Here is a 20,393-nt window from a genome sequence, read left to right as displayed (position 1 = left end):
TTTATTAGGGCTTTGTTGGGCAGCAACACGTATAATGAACATGCGTGTTGTGTTGTTGCACTTGTGCTTGCGGTGGAAGACGTTTGTTGAGACTGAAGGAGAAGGGAGGTATTCCCTAACGTGGAGCAACGGGTGGCCATCCCGCTCCGGTAGGCCACCATCCGTGTGTGCAGCCATCTCCCCAAAAAATCAGGTCGTCCTATTATTCCACGCGGCTGCCAATGCTCAGGAGAGGGAGGGGGAGCTAGTAAACGCACTGTGTGGCTCGTGATGTCGGGAAGTTTACTGCAGGACGTCTGGGTGTGAAGGCGCCACCACACATGCAGGCATTGGTGGTAACTGCCACTGAACGTGCTCAACTGGTAACGCTCTTCCGCCATGCCTGAAGTCTGTGCCGCCGAAGGCTGTGTGCAGATAACGTCCGGCTGTACTTGTAGAACGCCTTCAGCGCAGCTTAGCACTCGTTTCCTTAATGAATGTATAAGTATTACTCCTCAATAGCTTTAATGCGCGTATAAATATTACTTGAAGATATTTTACCCGCGTAAGTATCATGCTTTCGCATTCCTAAGCGTAGGCAGTGCACAAAATGGCCTGTACCTAATTGCTTTTTCCCTCCATTACCTGTTTGTTTAAATGGTCGTTTGACCGGGTGGAAGAAAGGACTATTGTTCCTTAACGCAGCTACGCACTCTTATCGCATTGGTGCGACAGCTCCCGGAAGGAGCCAGATTGCTTCCAGCGACAACCATCGAGCCGAGGTTTAGAAGGGAGGGGGTAGGATGCCTATACTCTTGTACAACTTAAGAACGGCCCCGGAAGTTTCCGCTGTGCCTCATCACCGCAGCCGGTTGTTGCTTCGCGCGGCGCAAGTAGTGCGTTACTGGGAATATTTTGAACATGGCACGAGCCGTTGTCCTGATGTTTTGGGCTTAATATGCTTATAAACTACTGCAGCGACGACAAACAAACTATGTGAGAAAAGGCAGACGAGATCAGGAATTCATAGCAATCTCCTTTCAAAACGCGCGCGCCCGTTGGAATCAGGCTCCGTCGCTTAGGCGGAGGGGTACCGTACATGAGCTATTGCCGTTCTTAACTTGTTCCCGAGTATAGTGTTTGCCGCCTTGCGTGTGAGAAGGGCGTGCAGCGCCGCTGCGGTCTAGGGGTCCCTCGTAAAACTGCGTCCAAGTCAACGCCACAGAGCGAAAGAGCGCCCAGCAGGCAACAAGGAGCGCAGCTGTACGCAACAACCGAGAGATCGGCGTTCTAGGCATACGAGCAGACAAAAGGGACAAGGAAGCTTTTGTCCGCCACCTGGAAGAACATGTGGGAATGAAACTGGACAGCCGTGGCGCAAGTTTCGTACAGCGGCAACGCTGCCTTCGAAAATGCTAACAGTCCCATTTGGAGACGATGTAATACCCGTGCCACACGTACACGAAAAATGACATTGAGTACTTAATGCCTTGAGTTATATTCCCATTAATTTGCTGCTGCCAAAATTTGGTGCTAACTTAAACCAAAATGTCATTTTTGATTTAACGAGTTTTGCACAACTCATTCGTTTTCACGAACGCTTTAAATTTGCCTACCTTAAACGCGATGAGCACCAAATGAAACCAAGGAATTGAACACCAGACTGTTGACGAGGAAATGTAGCTGAACTTCGAAATAAGACAATTTCTTTAGCACTCTTGGTGGCGATGTTCTGAAGAAGACGAAGTTAACTAAAACAGGGGCCAAAGGGAAGACATCGTGTTACTAGTCGTTTTGAATTTTTCGGATTCGGCTACCGCTGGCAGGCGACGGCAGCTGCTGAGGCCACTTTTAAAAACGGCTCACACCATTTTTTTAGGAAACACTATTTCTGATAACGCTTTCATTCACAAAAACCATTTTTAACCCTTGTACGGCGCTTTTCTCTGCGTTTAAAACTTCTAAAATATGAATGCATTTCTCTTTTTCCTCATTATCACCATCACGCCTTACATTTAATGCCTTCGCGTTTTCGCAGATAGCACGGCCTACCCAAATAATGTCATTCGGTATCTTAAGGCCTAAAACACTTAGGGTCCTTTTTCGTGTACGTGTGGGACGGGTATATAAGATGGCGAGAATTTTAGCGCCCGAGGGCTAGAGTCCTCAGCTCGTAAAGTCGCCTGATCATTCTGCCGGAGTGCGAAGCCTGTAAATCAAAGCATAAGCCCCCGTTAGGGCGATTTGCCATAAACGATTAGTTTTAATCTCGCAGTAAAATTTATCCAGCCTAAGTAAATGGGTGGCCACGGCTTGTTCCCTCTTTGCCCTCATGAGCTCGTATTCGCCAACACAAGCACAAAGAACTTATTCGGCTCAAAAGGTCACGCCATACACATTTCCGCACCGAACAGATCCCGAAAAATTTGGCCACTTTCGCAACTGAGATGCGAAGACTGTGAAACAGCGGAGCTGGTGGTGTTCTCTAGTTGAAGCTTGGTTTTTCTGAGGTCTGCCCCTTTCTTAAGAGTAAGATGGTTGAAAGCGAAGACTTATCTACGCAAAATGAGTTCAATGAAAGTCCACAATCCACCCTCATTTAGTTCAAGATCCAAACTTCTAAAGTCCAAATGCAACGCGGGCGCTACGAGCTCAAAGAAAATGCAGAGCGCCCTGAATGCGATGATAGCGCAATCGCATGGACGCCAGTTTCACAACGCGAGGGACCCTGCTTGGACGCCGACCCCAAGAAGCGTTTTTTAACAGCCAAGCTGTTTAGCTAGTCGTTATGCGTCGTGTCGGCAGTTACAAACGCGCGGGCCTAGCGGCGACCCCCCGGCAGTTAACAAAAAATTACACCATCTTCCCGAGGGGAACCCTGAGGTGATGCGAAGCATCGCAGAGTTCCAATCCAATCCAATCCAAGCCAAGCCAAGCCAAGCCAAGCCAAGCCAAGCCAATTCAATCGAATCCAATCCAATGCCCCTCGCGAGAGAGTGTTCGCTATCGGAGAGGAGAGGGGGTGAGCGGCGGAGAGCGCAGCTGGCGCGGCGACGAGAATGGGAGAGGGGTGGACGCCGACAACGCCGACAACAACGCCGGATGGATGCAGGGACAAGGCGAGTGAATGAGATGCGTCGCATCTAAAACCGAAAAAATGCCTAGTACTCGTGTGTTCGTGCCTCGTGACGACCGCCCGGCGTCCCCAGTGCACGTTCGTCAAGCCAAGCATGCCAACCTAGGGAGATTGGCTAAAAGAAAACTCCAGCGTTCGCCGTAACAGTGGGAACACTTGCTCGGAACGAGGAAGACAGGCCATAGCGTACGCCCCTCCAAGGTGATGCCCAACCATTATCACTCCAAGAAATGAAGGAAGCTCACAGTTATAGCAACAATGATGGAGAAAAGATCATTGGGGCAGCGAAGAAGCTAATCGGCTGCAATCGTGGCCCTAAACCATCGTGGTGTTCGTGAAGGTTGCGTACAGCTTCGCTACCTTCACATCTTACACGTTAGTGTGGGCTACCTTCATTTTTATTTGAGCAAGATGAAACACCTGTGTTTTTCTGCAGCAACAACTAAAAAAATGAATCTTCACAGAAATCGTTGGCTCAGCAAGCATTGACGGAAACGTTTGATAATGGGCACTAGGATTAACAAATTGGGCCCATCTCCCCGCGAGGGGGACTCGAGTAAATGCGTCGCATAGGGGGTGGGTGTATTGCGTCAACGTTTAGTGTTTGGGGAGTTGGTGGTAGTGAATGCGTTGTATCAGCAGCTTCTTGACGTAGTTTGAATGAGTCAAGGATATAAGGCGCGTTCGTAGCCTCCCATTCTGTGTCGGCTTTGTGGCGCAGTGGGTAGAGCACCATGTACACTGCGTTCCGCCCGCAGGGTCGAGGGATCGAAACCAGGCGCCGGATAGTTTTTTTTTTTTATATAGTGTAGGGGGAGGGGTGCGGACTACGACTACGGACGTCAACGCGGGTGACATCGTGAGTTACTGAAATGCTCTGCATTTAAAAATGGTGGGTGTTTAGATTTGCAGCGTGCACTTTTTTAGATGCGAAGCAGGTTACGGTCGAGCTTGTTCCCTCCGCCGTTGTGTGGGCGCCGTTGTGCGGCGTCCACACCCCCACTGCGCGTGCTTAGCCAGGCACCGCTGATGACGATTCTGGCAGGATGTCCCTAGGAATTGGCCAACCAAAGGATGACGATTCTGGCAGGATGCCCCTAGGAATTGGCCAACCAAAGAATGCATCACGAGATAGCTTCGCGTTCAACCACCGTCGTCATCTTCTTGTAGGGAAACCCTAATAGTATGCGAGGCATTCCTCGTCTCCTCGCCGACGCTCCTCTCCTCTCCGGCATTCCCCCTCTCCTCTCCGAAGCTCCTCTCCTCTCCGGGATTGCGCAACGAATGGCAACACCTGCGGCTCCGCGCGCGATAATGCGAAGCAGCTCAGGGTTAGAGACGCGACGGTAGCCGCTGCATACACCGCTGGGGGCGCCACTGTAGATCCGCGGTATAAATGACGCGCGCGCGCTCCGCTCCGCTCCCCTCATTCTCCTCCCGCAACGCCGCGATCGAACTGAAAACTAACGGGAACTTGAGTCGACCCCATGGCTGCTTCACATACTACTCGGGGTTCCGCTACGGGAAGATGGTGAAATTTTTTCTCGTCCGCAGTGCACTTTGCTTAGGTGGACCATTCGTTTAGCGTGGGGAAACGGATCGGACAATGTAGTAATTTCCAAGCAATTCCTTTTCTCTCGAGGCACGCACTCCCATACCTGGTCGTGAGCTCCTTTCCTCCTCGCCTCTTTCCCTCACACTTTCTGGCCTAGCATTTCCAGCCTCTTCCCTTTGCCGAGCGGAGTTTTCTGTTAACTTTCAGCACGGCCAGAGCTCTGGCTTAAAGAGGTCCGCAGTTAATAATATTTATCTGAAAAATCTACACCAACACATCCCACATATGCACCAGGAACACTCTGCAAACGGTGCATTCCCTCAAGCGATCCCAAGTGGCCCTATTGCAATGCCACCGTTGCAGATCTCCATCATCTGGTCTGCCAGTGCCCGACATCCACAAGATGCAGAAGAACTTCCCTCTACTCCGACCTTGATACCGGCCCTCCCGTTGGCCTGAGGACGCTGGGAAAACAAACTGTCGTTAAATTTGCGCAGTTTGTGTTGGGAGCGTCATTCCCGATCTCCACAATCGCTTTTTCCACACCTCGTTCGGCGCGACTTTGGATAGCCGAACGACATGCCAGGCAGCACTAAAACTTGTTAATCAAAAAGCTCCGGGGACCTCGTCAGTCCTCAATGCGTCACGTGGTGTCTCATGTCGAGACAGACCTGCAGGAAAAGCTTCGGCAAATCCACCCCCGCTGGTGTGAGTCTCCATCTTTGCGTGGCTTACTGCTAGGTAGCCCCTAGCGACGTGCCAAGCAGCGACAAACTGCCGGTTGACGATTCCATTGCAGCGCACACGCCGCAACCTTAGCACTCCTACCCCGGGCACCACAACAGACGGACGATCTCGGACATGCCAACCGCTTATTCAGATATCCTGCAGCACTATGGGCCGGGTAAACGGCGATACACGCCCTCGTAAAGAACTGGACACGAAGCAACAAGCAGCACTGATAAGATTTGCTGAAGTAGAAAAAAAAAAAAAAAACCTCGTGCTATATGACCGCGGCAACAGGTGACCGGTAAAAAGCGCAAAGACTCGTGGATGCATTGTCTGCTCTCGCGGAACCCTGCCACTTCCGGTTCGAGAGCTCTCCTGGCCTCCAGTGCGCCGGCGGCTTTCACGCGCGCGTGTGCTTGTTTATCTGATTCCACCGAAAAAAACAACAACGCTCATGATTCGCGCATTCAATGTAAAGCAATGAAAAATCCTACTAGAGGCTTCTCTGAAAGGTAAGCCCCCTGTGACATAAATAACACGCACACACGCGCGTGAAAGCCGCCCGCGTATACGGGAGGCCAGACGAGATCTCGAACCGGAAGTGCCAGGAGCAGACGACGCGCCCATGAGCCGTCGCGCTTTTCACCGGTCATCTATACTTCATCTGCGGAAGCCTCTAAGCCGCACTGAGTACACAGCGGAATAGAGGCGGACCAATATATACCGTATTCTGTGGACAGGCTATCAAAATACGTAAATACCGAGCATCAAAGATTCGACGACTGAGCGGTGGGAGGAAATGCTGTTCGCAGACCCGAAAGAGCGGGAGTCGATGGAAATGGCGAATGGGGAAGCAAGAATTAACAGATTCTCGAAATAAGGGTACCAATTGAAGGTTTAATTAAATAGTGTTTTCATTCAGTCTAATAACACGGAAGAATTAGGTGACCCGTTGCACAAAAACTGCCGTTGTCCTGTATTGAAAACGCGCTGCTGTAAAGAGTAAGAAACGAGTACAATGAAGCAAATCAGTTATTCTGGAAACAAAGTTGGGTGCATTGGAGTTCAAGTGAAAATAGAATCTCATGCGAAAACGTGGCCTCCAGAGAAAAAGAGAGACGTATGTGCGACGTTGACGTCATACTGCGAGCCAGGGGAAAGTGGCGGCATGTCAAGCGAACTGATGCGACCCAGAGGCGGAGAACGCTCATTCTGGAAGAAAAGCGCTCACATTGAAAGGGAGTTAAGCATTTCCCCCCGCTCGATATGCTTGCAGCGCGCATGTGATTCTGCGTAATTGATCTCACCGTGTCTACTCCATTGATCAGCACCCGCGGCTCTGCCACACATATGCAGTCTTAAGTATCTCTGAATTTTTCTTTTGCTTTGTGGGCCATTTCGGGCTTTCGAGTTAAAATTATGCTATGCTATTCTTGTACGGAACGCTTATAGCTTGTATTCAGCGGCGAGGCACGCATGCAGGCAACCATGCGAATGCGCAGTCACTGGTTACGTCGGGCTCCGCGGGATGGCGGTACTTGTCCGGGCTAAGCACATGATTTGTGTTGGACGTTCCAACTCCACCCTACCGACCGCAAAGTAATGCCTCGAGAATAACATCTCTGTTGACACCACCGTTAAGAATCGGGTTGAAACCGAGCAGATGACGCACGCCGATGGTTTTATATTCTTCGGCTTGCGGGTGCAGTGGCACAAGCCGCGCCATGTCCGTGGCTGTTTTCAGTGTTGCCAAGCGAAGAAACTGACAGCTAAGCTTTTCAATGAATACCACCTATAAACATAGCCTACTGCTTGGGCTATTGCTATGCGATACGCAGCTCGGAATGCCGCTGGAGTTCGGAAAAGCGCAACTGTTTCCGTCCGAACCGAGGAAAACACTAGGTATGTCCTGTACTCTATTGTCGCCCACATCCAACCACCCTGCCAAGCTCAGTTTTGGGCTACCCAGTTGTCTGCGTCACTCAATCAATGTGGAAAACATGCGGGAAAGTTTTGTCGCTTCGTCGCCGAATTCCAACGAGAGGGAAGCGGGAATGTCGGACTTTTGTTTTTAAGAAACTTCCCATTTAATTTCTAACCTGCCAGAGCGACTAGGCGATGTTGATAACTCTCTTACGTGTCCCTCCAACGGAGGCGGGAATAACGGCATCGCACAGCAGCTGTAGCCCGGAAGGCCGTGTTATTGGCTGATGTGGCCGGGCTGACCTCGCCCTATCTTTTATTCTTTGGTCTCTCTCTCTCTCTCTCTCTCCCTCTCTCTCTCTCTCTCTCTCTCTCTCTCTCTCTCTCTCTCTCTCTCTCTCTCTCTCTCTCTATTCAACACTCTGCCCTATCCTTTCACTCCCCCTCTACTTCATTTTCCTGCACTAGGTTGTACGCGGGTGAGCTCCCCGCCGAGCTCAAAAATATCCCCAGTGCCCGTCCTTTTCTTTTCCTTCCCCTCAAACCACAAGCAACAGGGAACGAGGAAGGTGTTTGCTATGACGAAAAAAATTCCGACGTTGCATGGTTAAGTGGATCCTTTAAAGGCCTGCGGGCACTTACTGGCGTAAAACCGCCCTTCCCCCCCCTTTTTTTTTTCATCGTGCAAGCATAACGGAGCCGCTTTCTCTCGCCGACGGGTGGCGATTTCCATTGCAGAGTCCTCGGCAGAGCCCGATAACGCTGGGCAGGCGGAGACGGCGGGGCGAACACGGGTCGCAGGTCGTCGTCGACGAGCAAGTTGCCCACGTTCTCCTGGAGGACTACGACCTCGAGGATGCCACCTTCTGAGCGGCCACGCAGCAGGCGCTACTGCGGAGCCCGGCTGCCCCACTAGGCCGGCCGCATGCACCTGGCTGTACACTGAAGGGCTTTGAGTAGGTTTCCTTCTGCTCAAAAAAATAAAGCCCCTTTTGAAATAAAGCACGTCCAAACCCACATGATTTGGGCAATTTCAATTTAAAGCAGTAGCGCGTTACCCGGCACAATATGGACCAGCAGGACAGTAGTGATTAGAGAGCAATGGGAGAGGCTTTCGTCCTGCGGTGGGCGTAGACGGGGTGACGATTATGATGATTATAATGAAGTTAAGTAATAGAACATATTGCTGCGTGTCTGCTTTCCCATTGCAAATGTCTTCAAAGTACGGCAGTCTTCCGCCGCTTCTTGTAACGTAACACGCTCTCCTTTTACCCTTCCCATCATTCCCTCTCCCGGCTCTCGCGGCTAACCCGCCGCGGTGGCACAGTGGCTAAGGCGTTGCGCTGCTGAGCACGAGGTCGCGGGTTCGATTCCCGGCCGCGGCGGCCGCTTTTCTGATGGAGGCGAAAAGCAAAAACGCCCGTGTGTACGATATTTCGGCGCACGTTAAAGATCCCCAGGTGGTCAAAATTAATCCGGAGCCCTCCACTACGGCGCGCCTCATCGCCTGCGTTGCGTCGGCGGGTTAAACCCTACAATCAATCAATCAATCTCGCGGCTAATGAAATGCACATTTTCTCAGTTCGCTTCAATTTCTCCGTGCTCTCACTCCTCACACACCATCTGGTGGAAGAATGCGCGGCTGGTCTCCCTTTTGAGAGGGGCCGCGAAGGCAAAATACAAGTTTTATTCAAAAGATTTAGTGTTTTATAGAAAACCCAGCGCTCGTCCGGCAGCAAACGATGCTTTATTCCTCCTGATGCATTGCATGTTTCGTGACGACTGCAGTGACGTAAAATGGGCAGGTACCTGTAACGATAGTCTGTTGACTAAGGGTTTCGATATCTGCAAAACTCGCCTTTGGTCATCTTGGTTAACGTCCGCCTCCCTAGATGATGCAGCAGTACCATCCAATGTTTGAAGGGATAGACGTAAACTTGGGTTTGAAGCGATAGACGTAAACAGGGTAACGGGCAGCATTGGGCATAGGCAAGCTTTCCAGTGGGACAGGATTCACTTCAGCCCAGGCTAAAAAACAAGGTGGTGTAGCGCTTTGGTGGGAGTGCGGCAGCTTTTTTAGGGGACCCCGCGTAGTTAACGAAGGCAAACTAGGCGACAAATGGGAAGCGAGGGACGTATGCACACTCAACGCTGGGAGGCAGCCAGGTCTAGAGCGAAGTCAGGAACCTATAGACATTGCTGAGAACGTAGACAAAGGTGATTTAAGGGGAAACAATAGAGCGAGCAGTTTACTTAGAGACCAAAAAAAACCCCCGTAAGTGGAAAGGGAAAGGGAAAAACAAAATCGAGTACTATTTAATCAACTACCTAAATTTAATCAACTACCTAACCTAAATCAACTACCTAAAGCCTGATAACTGGGTAGAAATTCAAAACCACGGAAGAAATAAACGTGTACGCCTTAGCCGAGACTCACCCCCGGGACCTAGAAGCACCACCTGTCAGACAATTATGCCTGGAAAGGATGCAAGAGGACCGCAGGAATGAAGAGAGGGGGAGGCGTTGGCATGCTCATTAAACAAGGGACCGACTGGCAGAGAGTGCAGGAGAAGAGATAGAGAGAGAATAAAATATTTTTATTTATCCAGCAGAGGCTGATGGGTGGGCCTCGCCCCGTTGAAGGCGTCCGTTGTCCGGGATGCCTTGACTTCGGCTGGCCGTCCGTGCTAGGGTCACCAGCTTAAGCTGGGTATCCGGGTCCGGGGTTGGGAAGTGGGGGCAAGTCTGGAGTTCATTTGCACTCCCATATGATGTGGTAGAGGTTGCTAGGCTGGGGCCAGTAAGCGTAGAGGCAGGAAAGCTATAAAGAGCACCTATGGGTTAAAGGCACGATATCGTGGAAAAATATATGGTTTGGAGTTCTGTATCTGTGGACCGGAAGCGGAGCTAGGGAGGAAAATGAGGCAGCGGTAAACTGTCTGAGAAGAGATATAAACGACTTCAAAGACGGGGTGAAATAATCTTAGTTGGAGATATGAATGGCCACATAGAAGATTTGGATGGATACACAGATAACAATGGTTCTCTACTAATAGATCTGTCAGGAAAACAAGCTAGTAATAGCAAACTTAAAAGGCATGTGTGACGGTCAAATAACGTGGGAACGCGGTAACAGACAGTCCGGCATAGACTATAGTCTACTCTCAGAGACAGTATACGAAATGAACTGAATTAGCGTCTCGACTGGGGCCAATTGGTTCATTCTTTCAGAATTAAGTTCAGAATGTTCATTAAGTTCAGAATGAACCAACTGGCCCCAGTCGAGACGCTAATTAACTTCATTTCATGCCAAAGGGGCGCTGTTTTTCGTTCCTTCTTTCTAAATCCCTCTTTTTGTGTCAGCGCTTGTCTGTGCTTCTTTCCTAGTCCTTGTCATTCGCGCTGTTGTTTAAGTTCAGAATGCGAAAGGTTGCGGGAAATGAGAACAGATGAAACGTAACAAAGAGCTCAGGAAGTGACCACAAGCGGCTTACCTTGCATTTTGGAGGCGCAACCCGGACAAATTTAGAAAACGGTACAGCCGAAGGAACTAAATTGAACAATGAACAGTTTAAGACTATTGCTGATATGATGGAAGATGAAAACAATAAGTACCCAGACAAAGACTGGGAGTAGGACGAAATGATCGCGTTCATAAAGCGTAAGATGAATGAAGCCAACCAACTAAACCCATTGAAAAGGAAGAGAAAGCCCAGAAGCTGGTGGAATAAGAAAATAAAAGAGGCTATTGACCAGCGGAAAAGGGCGTCGAGAGAACATAGAGAGGCAAAAGGGACAGGCGCTAGTTAAGAAAAACTGGGATAGCTACCGGGAGAAAAAAAAACTAGAAGTGGAGAAAATGGTGCAAGCAAGATCAAACAAAAAAGCGAACAATGGATGGCGGAAATACGGAAGAAGGGCAAAAGTGTATCCAAGAAGGTTTGGAACAATGTGAAATCACTAAGCTCAAAAAACGATATCTATCAGAACCTCTTGATTGATGAGGAGGGGAAACATTTTGAAGGAGAGCAGGCGTTGGAGCACATTCATCGAGTGATTAGTGAGAAATTTAAGAAAAATAGAGGAAGTAAAGCCTACACCGATAACAACAGCGCCACAAAAGACTGCGGAAAGGGAAATAAATTTCAGGAACCTTGATTGAAAAAAGGTGGAGCAAAAGGTTTTCCCCCAAACAGCAGTGGACCCAGACGGGATACCAATTCAGCTGATAATCCTGCTTGTACTAAAAAGCAAGGCAAAAAGTGAGGGAAATAGATAAGTCAATACAATCCAAGCAAATACCAGAGGATTGGCTAGACGGTAGGATGGATTTAATTTGTAAAGGCAGAGGCAACAAAGCCTTTTTTGATTCATACAAACCCCTCACAGTAACGTCACTGGTGTATGGATTCGTATTGAAGGCGATAAAATCCGAAATTCAAGAATGGATGTTAGAAAATGAAATCCTTGGGGAACTGCAGAATGGATTTAGATAAGACAGGTGCTTGGATGATAATTTGTTCGTGATAACAGAGTGCATTGAAATGGCGATAGCTCAGAATAGACCGTTATGGATTACGTTCTCGAATATTAAAGGGGCACATGACAACGTAAACAGAGAACTACTGTGGATGATGCTGAAACCCCAGGGCTTAGATGACGAGTTCATACAGTTCGTGATAGCAACCTGTAAAGGTAATACAGTACACCTGAGTACACCAGTACAAGTACACCAGTACCAGTACAATACAGTACACCAGTAAGGACAGAAATGCGCACAGCAGGTGAACATCCATCGAGGGCTGCAACAGGGATGCCCTTTGAGCCCAATACTGCTTATGCTTTACATGGTAGGTTTAGAAAAGAAACTGGAAGAAAGTCATTTAGGGTTCAACCTACGGCATAAGTGGCAAGGGGAAGTGGTACAGCAGCGTATTCCGGCAATGCTATAAGAAGGCGACATTGTTCTTTTAGCTGATAACCAGAGCGATATGCAACGGCTTATAATTATTAGTGGCCAGGAAGCCACAGACATCGGATTAAATTTTAGCACTGAAAAATCGGAAATAAAGGTTTTCAATTACACTAGCACTTACGCAATGTCAATCCAGCATAGCGAATTATCCGGACTGAAGAAACACAAATATTTGGGAGTGTGGATATACGAAGGGGACATTTACTTAAGAACTCACGATGAGGAACTTAAGAATAAAGGAAAGCGAAATGCACCTACAATGAAGCATAGAGCTCTGTGGGGGTATAACAAACATGAAGTAGTTGGAGGAATGTGGAAAGGAGTAATGGTTCCGGCTCTCACATTTGCGAATGCTGTGCTATGATTAAAATCAGACGTTCTATCAGGCCTTGAAGTGAACCAGAGAACTATAGGCCGTTTGGCCTTAGGCGCGCATGGAAAAAGAACCAACGAAGCAGTGCAGGGAGATATGGGCTGGGCGTCGTTTGAAGTTCGAGAAGCTCAATGTAAAATTTGTTTTGAGGGGAGGTGGAGAGCAATGTATCAACGTAGGTGGACAGCTGAAGTTGTTAGGTACCTATACATGATAAGCGTGGACACACAGTGGCTAAGGAAAACCAGAAGGTTAACAACGAATTTTTAAAAAAGCTACAGCGCGATTATAAACAAGGGCACAGAAATACGACGGGACGAGCGCTGTGTCCTTGTCGACTGTGTCGTGTCTGTGTCTGCGCTGTGTCGTCTATCTGTGTCCTCGTTTATATTCGCGATGTAGCCATTTTTAAAATGAATTACCAACTCGCCCAACAGTACACCTTGTTAAGCTCAAGATGAACTACGGAAAGAACAGTGAAGAAATCTAAGGCAGCCAAAGTAACCAAAAAAGAATCAAGGCAGATAGAAACAAATAAATGGAGAGAAAAATGGATGCTAAAACATCGTTAAAGATGTACGGGGCTGAGAAATTGGTCATTAGAAAGGAAAATTTGTACGATTATTCCAAGGGCGCTGCTTTGCTTTTTGAGGATAGAGCAGGGTGTTTGCGAACTAAAAGCATTGTGGGGAAGTATGCACAAAATGATGGGGTATGCGTAGTCTGTGGAAATGAAACAGAAACTATACGGCACATAGTGTTAGGATGCGACGGTATCCTTCCAAATCTACACGAGGGAAATATTCGACTTCCTGAAGCCCTGGGATTTACGGATAGCACTGAAGAAGTTAACTTCGAGGCTGTCGAGGGGACGAAAAGATTAGAATGCTGGTTGACGAAAAGCATAGAGTGGAATATGGACTAGCTCAGCTGTCACCTCTAAAAGTAAAAAGTATTTTGAGCCTGCTCTAACAGCAGCGCTAGAATTCAACGAAGAGTATAAAACATTGATGTATTAGTTTCTCTGGTAATATGACTGGTCATTAGCTTTTCACAAGGAAATACCATACCATTAGCAATCAAAAGAATGAAACAGGCAAGTTGGTTTCTGACAACCAACGTCCCGATTTAAGGAGAAGTCCACTAATCATCATAATTATCAGCAGCAGCACCACTGTTCGCACTCTGCTTCCGACCAGACATTGACGTTCTCTATTTTAAATGCGGAGCAACTCATACTCGGGGCTGTGTCCCTCCCTTCCTTGTCGTTGTCGTTGTTGTCCGCCGTCATTAGCTTTTTACCAGGAAATACCATGCCATTAGCAATCAAAGGAATAAAACAGGCAAGTTGGTTTCTGACAACCAACGTCCCGATTTAAAGGGAGGTCCACTAATCATCATAATTATCAGCAGCAGCACCACTGTTCGCACTCTGCTTCCGACCAGACATTGACGTTCTCTATTTTAGATGTGGAGCAACTCATGCTCGGTGCTGTGTCCCTTCCTAACTTGTAGTTGTCGTTGTTGTCCGCCGTCCGCACCCCCACTGCGCATGCCTGGCCAGGCACCGCTGATGATGATTGTGGCAGGATGCCCCTAGGGATTGGCCAACCAAAGAATCCATCACAAGATAGCTTCGCGTTCAAACACCGTCGTCATCTTCTCGTAGGGGAACCGCTGAAGAAGAAGAAGGAGAAGAAAACAAAGCTGCGAATACGAGGGCGTGTACGTTGCTCTCAGCCGGTGCACCAATGTCAACAACCTTTACCTCACCAACGCTACCGGAGACTACCGATTCTACCACAGAGACAACATCGACAAGAACATGATGGGCGAGTTTCGGCGCCTCGAGAACCACCGCCTACTCACCGTCACACAACAGTACTTGCGTGCCTTTGTCACCGGTGTGGACTCGGACGCGGAATTCCCTCTTGCGCTAGTAAGAACCAGATCACTCAACATAACGGCAACACAATGTAACCACACGGAACCCCCATGATGCTTCGCATCCTCATCAGGGTTCCCCACGGGAAGATGGTGTAATTTTTTTTAAAGACAACAGTCTTGCTTGGCCTACTGAAACTCGAAAATTTTTGTCTGTCTGCCTGTCTGTTTCCCGATTCAGCCTTCCAAATGGAATATAAAATTCTGAAACGGGAAGTTTATATAGGAAACGTTTCCAAAACGTAAACCTTGTACCATGCTTCATACATTTCAACACTGTTGAACAAAAGAAAGCATCAATGCATTACTGGTACTAGGCAGCGTTTCTTTAATGAATTGAGAATAGATGTGAGCCACCCACTAACCTCGCTGGTCACGCCGGCAGCTATCAATTCAGGCTGCGCTTCATGCATCGAAGGCCACTAGTCCGTGCGTTGTCGTTCACAGTTTTGACGTTCGCACTTTAGATTGAGAATCCACATTGTACTCACGAGAAAGTTTCCTTTGCCCGAAAGCGCATTGTTTCATTGTGAATCTCGGCCGCGAGCTCTGCCCATAGGTTGACAGGCTAATTCACAAGTTCACTCACATACACCCCACTCACCGCTCACGAGTGAGTGGTTAGTGAGCCTCGCCATCATCTTTTACGAGCGAGTGCAAGTGCGAGTGAGTGCGAGCACCAATCGCACTGAGCCCCGCTCATAATTCGTGAGTGCAAGTGCCACTCCCAGTGTACCCCGCTCACCACTCGCGTCTGCAAGTGCACTCACTATTCGCGAGTGGTGAGCCCCACTTGCCACATGCGAGTGGTGAACCTCGCTCACCACTCACGAGTGTCGAGTGCACTCGAGCGATTTGCGAGGCATACCACGGTGAGCGCCACTCTTGCACTTGTACACGCTGTTCGACACAGGAGCCGCTTGCTGTGATGGTTGTTAATTGCGCGATATCTTTTCGCTTCGGGAATATGCCGTCACTGCACTCCTGCTATGGGGCACCGTGGAATTAACACTCAGGTGGCGTGTTGGTTTATGAATACGGTTTGGATGGACTTCTGACGACGTAATGCACGGATATTTTTCCGTGTCATGACTCATGGAGGGACTGCTGCGATCATTCGCGTGCGAGTGGTGACGACGAGTGTTGAGCGCGAGCGCGAGCGCGAGTGCGAGTGGTGAAAGTGAGCGATGAGTGCGAGTGAGTACGAGTGGTGATGGCGAGTGGTATGATCGCGAGTGAGTTGGAGTGATCACGGCGAGAGAGCAGCGTCAACACGAGTAATTTCAAGTGGTAAGGGCGAGTGGTGAGCGTGAGTGCGAGTGCGTGCACCTGAGGAAAAAAATATTTTTCTGAGTGAGTGAGTGTGAGTGAGTCGCGTCGAGTTTTGCCGAGGTATGCCACTGCACAGCGCGCACTGAAATCATGCGTCCCTCTTTCGTTTCCGCTGGTTTCTTATTTGTTCTCCCCGAGAGAGCTCGAATCGGGCGAGTGAAGAACACCGCAACGCCTCCACTCCTGGTCTCGAGCATTCCATGGACGTGGTAAGGACACTCCTCCAAGGAAACCCTTAATCTCGAACGCTCCTCGAGAGCACAACACCCGAGGTGGAGCGAGAAACATCTGTAGGCGAGGTTATTGCAAATTTTCGCTTTAAGGAAACAAGCACAGTTTAAGATATTCGTGTATGCAGTTTTGTCATTAATTAACCAATTAAATTTTCCGAGATCGCGTCTTTGTCTTTTATGTAACACGCCATGGCTACAGATTCAATCCCACTTTTTCTCTATGCCCCCTCTCCCGCCGAAGCTGCATTGCGCGAAGAATTAAGACGTCCAACTCCTAGAGAACGCAGTTGGCCAACTACTTCGCTCGGTCTTCCCAACCCCTCGTGGACGCCATCCCACCAACCCCTCTAAATGACGCATATAACGCTAGTCACGCACCGCCTCCTCCATCTACAACCGCCCAACAAGAGCCAGCTCGAAGGCCAGATCTCGCAGACACGGGCGGAGTTGCCGGCAACAGTACCTGAAATGATCACAAGCGCGGTCGCTGAAACAATACCCGCTCGCCTTGTCTGCCTGATCACCCCGAGCGCTCGAGAGCACGCACCAAGGATTGTTATACCTTTGAAGAGACCATGCCAGCCCCTCATAACAAGCCGAAGGCGACAGCCTATTGCGTTTCTCCACCTCTTCCAAGCAGCCGCTCCCCCCCCCCCCCCCTCAATACTGTCACGAAGCCAAAGATGACGCAGTTGGCTTGAAGGAAAAACAAGTTTTTTGGAGCGAACTTGTGCTCCCCTAACAACTCAAAGAATACAGAGACGGCGAAGCAGCAGTCAACAAAGTAACGTGCGCAGGCGAGTGTCGGTGGATCGAATGCCTCGGCGTCTGCTCTGCCGTCATGTATCTTCCGGTGCGGGTGTTTCTTGACCCGTCGAATCATATCCACATCGAGAACACTGTAGATAAAAGAAAACTATTCTAGGCTAGTGGCGTTAGGGCAAAGTATTCTCCCTATCAAATGAGATAATCCGTGCGGCATAAGAAAGCAGGAATGGAACATGCGCTTCACTCGGGGCACAGATAACACAACCTAGGCACAGCCGGGCGATAAAATCAAAACCATAAACAAATCTAATGCATGGTTCGCGGCAATATTTATACCGACAACAGGAGGGCCTGTCAGCTGTTAGACTCCGGTCATACATCCCGCCCGGCGGCCCCTATTCAAACATACTAAAGAACTGTGAACTGTGCTGGATTCCCAGCCACGCCGGAGTACTGGGAAACGAAGAGGCCGATCATCTTGCCCGTGACGCATACATCCAGGCTCCCAGCAACGGCTGCCAGAATCCGTCATCTGAGGAACGAACTCACCCAGAATTCGCCTTTAATAATACAAAACAGCGAAGCGTCTACTTCCAGCACCCCACCCTAGCCGAACACGACAGCAGCAAACCCTAATACGACAGGCACAAGCGGGAACACTCGAAACGCCAGCGAGGCTACATCTCATCAGATATGGCAAAACAACACCCTCACTGCCATGTTCACAGTGCAAAATTACCAATTACCAAAACCACACCCTTTGGGAGTGCCCCCTAAGTACATTCAAATTAGAAAACGATGCACTAGGGAGTGCCTGACGCCACCTAGCCCTGAAGAGGAGCAACGCGACCTTGTTGACTTCATTAAGGTAGCCGTCAGAAGAAGCCTTGACCGAGGCCTCTGAATCTCGCAATGCTCAATACATCTAATTTCTTATCTTTCAATAAAAATTTGAGGAAATTCCGAGAGAGAGAGACAGACAGAGAGAGATAAAGCTTTCTATTGAAAAAAGCAGAGTTTTGCCGGCGTTTGCAATCGCCTACATGCTTCTCTGCTGGGGGTCGGGGATGTACGGAAAACAGGCCCTAGAAAGAGGTGGGCAGAAAAAAAAAAAAAAAAAAAAAAAACACTGCGTGGTTTGACGTGCTTGACGGACTATTTTGTAGATTGTGTCACAGAATTCAAAATTTTGAAATGTGACCACTGCCCTCCAATTAAGAAACTACACATTGTCTACTAATGCGTAACATTATTATGCTGCTCGCGTAGGGTGTGAGTTCTCTACAAGCATTTTTTTTTCTAAATTCTGTTCGACCGATTATCTCCATTTACGCTATTATAACGATTAAGGGTGGAACTTCCGCAAAGTCTGCATTCTTGCGGAAATGCAGGGCGTAACATGTCTCGCCATTTTCGCTGTTTTTTATATTTTTCGTATTTTCTGGTTTGTGATATTTCTGTTCGACCAGTTATCTTAATTTATGCTGATATAATATTTATTTATTTATTTATTTATTTATTTATTTATTTATTTATTTATTTATTTATTTATTTATTTATTTATTTATTTATTTATTTATTTATTTATTTATTTATTTATTTATTTATTTATTTATTTATTTATTTATTTATTTATTTATTTACAAGTACTGCTGGCCACAGGCCAAAGCAGGAGGTGCAAGATAATACTGTTTTCATGCACAACATTTCAATACAACGAAAGAAGGAAGAAAATAAAAAGCGGAAAGCGGAACATTTTTATACAAAAGCAACGAAAGGAAAGAGGGCGGAGGGAAACGCGGAGCAGTTGAAATAGTTAGAAAAACAATTTCAAATTTCGGCGTAAATAAGCTGAGGAGAGTGATAACTGCTTGCAGGCAAACCGTTCCACTCCTCAATGGTACGAGGGAAAAAAAGTAAATTTAAGCAAGTTAGTGCGAGCAAAATACGATGCTAAAGGAAGTGCGTGTGAATGCCGGGTCTGACGTGTTCTTAGTGGTGTGAGGTAGGGGTCGGAATTCAGAGCAAGCTTGCGGTTTAAAAGGAGGCACAAAAATTTTAGGCGCAAGAATATGCGTCGTGACTGCAAAGTTGGGATACTATTCGAAAACATAACGTTACTGACAGAACTACCAAGGTTATATAGAGAATAACTGGAACGAACTGCCCTCCGCTGAATTTTTTTCTAATGCATCAATGTTAGTTTTAGTTTAAGGATCCCAGGCATTGCCTGCATATTCTAGTTTTGGAGGTATCAAGGATCGGTAAGCTAAGTGTTTACCTTTTGTAGGATCAGCCTTAAGCTTGTGTCTTAGCATGCATAATTTGCGGAAAGCTGCGGAGGAAACTTGTTTAATGTGGGAATTCCAGCTTAAATTATTTGTTAGAGTGTCACCAAGATACTTGTATTCTTTAACTTCATGAAGAGGTTGGTTAGAGAGCGTGATTTCAGTTAGTACTTGCTTTTTCTTGTTAGTGATACGAAGCAGAATTGATTTATCGAAGTTTAGTTTCATCCCCCCATTGGTTGCACCATAGACATACATTGTTTAGAGCGGACTGGAGAGCTGTTTGGTCATCAGGATTTTCTGTCGAGTTAAACAGAATAAAATCATCCGCAAAAAGACGAACATTAACAGGTGGGTTTACACAATTTACTACATCATTACAATATATAAAAAAACAGTAGGGGACCGAGTACACTGCCCTGTGGAACACCTCAAGTAACCGGCAGAAAAATTAAATTTTGATCTTTAATGCAGACAAGCTGGTAGCGATCAGACACGTAGTTAGAAATCCGGCCTCATTAAAACTTGGGAAGTCCAATAAGCTGTAATTTAACCACAGGTTTATCATGGGGAATGCAGTCGAAAGCTTTGGAGAAATTTAAGAATATGACGTCGACTTGGCCGCCTTTATCAATCACAGATGCAAGAGAATAAATGACTGTACATAACTGAGTTGTAGTTGAGAAGCCTTTTCGAAAACCATGCTGGTACGGGGATAAAACGTTATGCTCTTCTAGGCGTTTTGATTTGAATGTGGTGACAATGTGTACTAACATTTGCTGCAAGATGATATAATCAAAATTGGTCGATAGTTGAAGACAAGAACAGGGTCAAGAATAACAAGAAAAGGCTTGCCACAAGCCAGTTTCATTTCTTTAGGTAACGTTGCAGTACGGATTGAAGCCTCAAAACTTGTAACAAGATATGTGGACACGGGCTCGGCGTACCGTCAGAAAAATTGATTCGGAATTTCCGCTGGCCCACCGGAACATTTTGCTTTTATTCGAAGAACCATGTTTATAACCCCTTCATATGAAATTAAATTACCTGGTGGAATAACTGGATCTTGAACGAAAGCTACAGGCTCAGAAGTCTGCCAGAAAACACTAGAAAAAAAGGAGTTAAAATGATCAGCAATCGCTTTCGCATCCAATATAA

The 20,393-nt window shown here is 47.7% G+C and overlaps 1 protein-coding gene across 1 annotated transcript in view; it reads left to right on the top strand.

Annotated features, from left to right (window-relative positions):
* LOC144162043 (uncharacterized) overlaps nt 1–8,276 on the top strand; it is a 35,384-nt gene extending 27,108 nt beyond the window's left edge. Inside the window, exon 7 of the mRNA XM_077692561.1 lies at nt 8,061–8,276. Within this exon, the coding sequence (XP_077548687.1) occupies nt 8,061–8,192 (132 nt within the window). The 3' untranslated portion in view covers nt 8,193–8,276. The remainder of the gene's footprint in view (nt 1–8,060) is intronic.
* Nucleotides 8,277–20,393: the final 12,117 nt, after the last annotated feature.

Source organism: Haemaphysalis longicornis, unplaced genomic scaffold (assembly GCF_048455015.1).
Source record: "Haemaphysalis longicornis isolate Haplotype H1 unplaced genomic scaffold, Haemaphysalis longicornis Haplotype H1 scaffold_12, whole genome shotgun sequence".
Classification (NCBI taxonomy): Eukaryota; Metazoa; Arthropoda; class Arachnida; order Ixodida; family Ixodidae; genus Haemaphysalis; species Haemaphysalis longicornis.
This window is presented reverse-complemented; position numbering and strand designations above follow the sequence as displayed.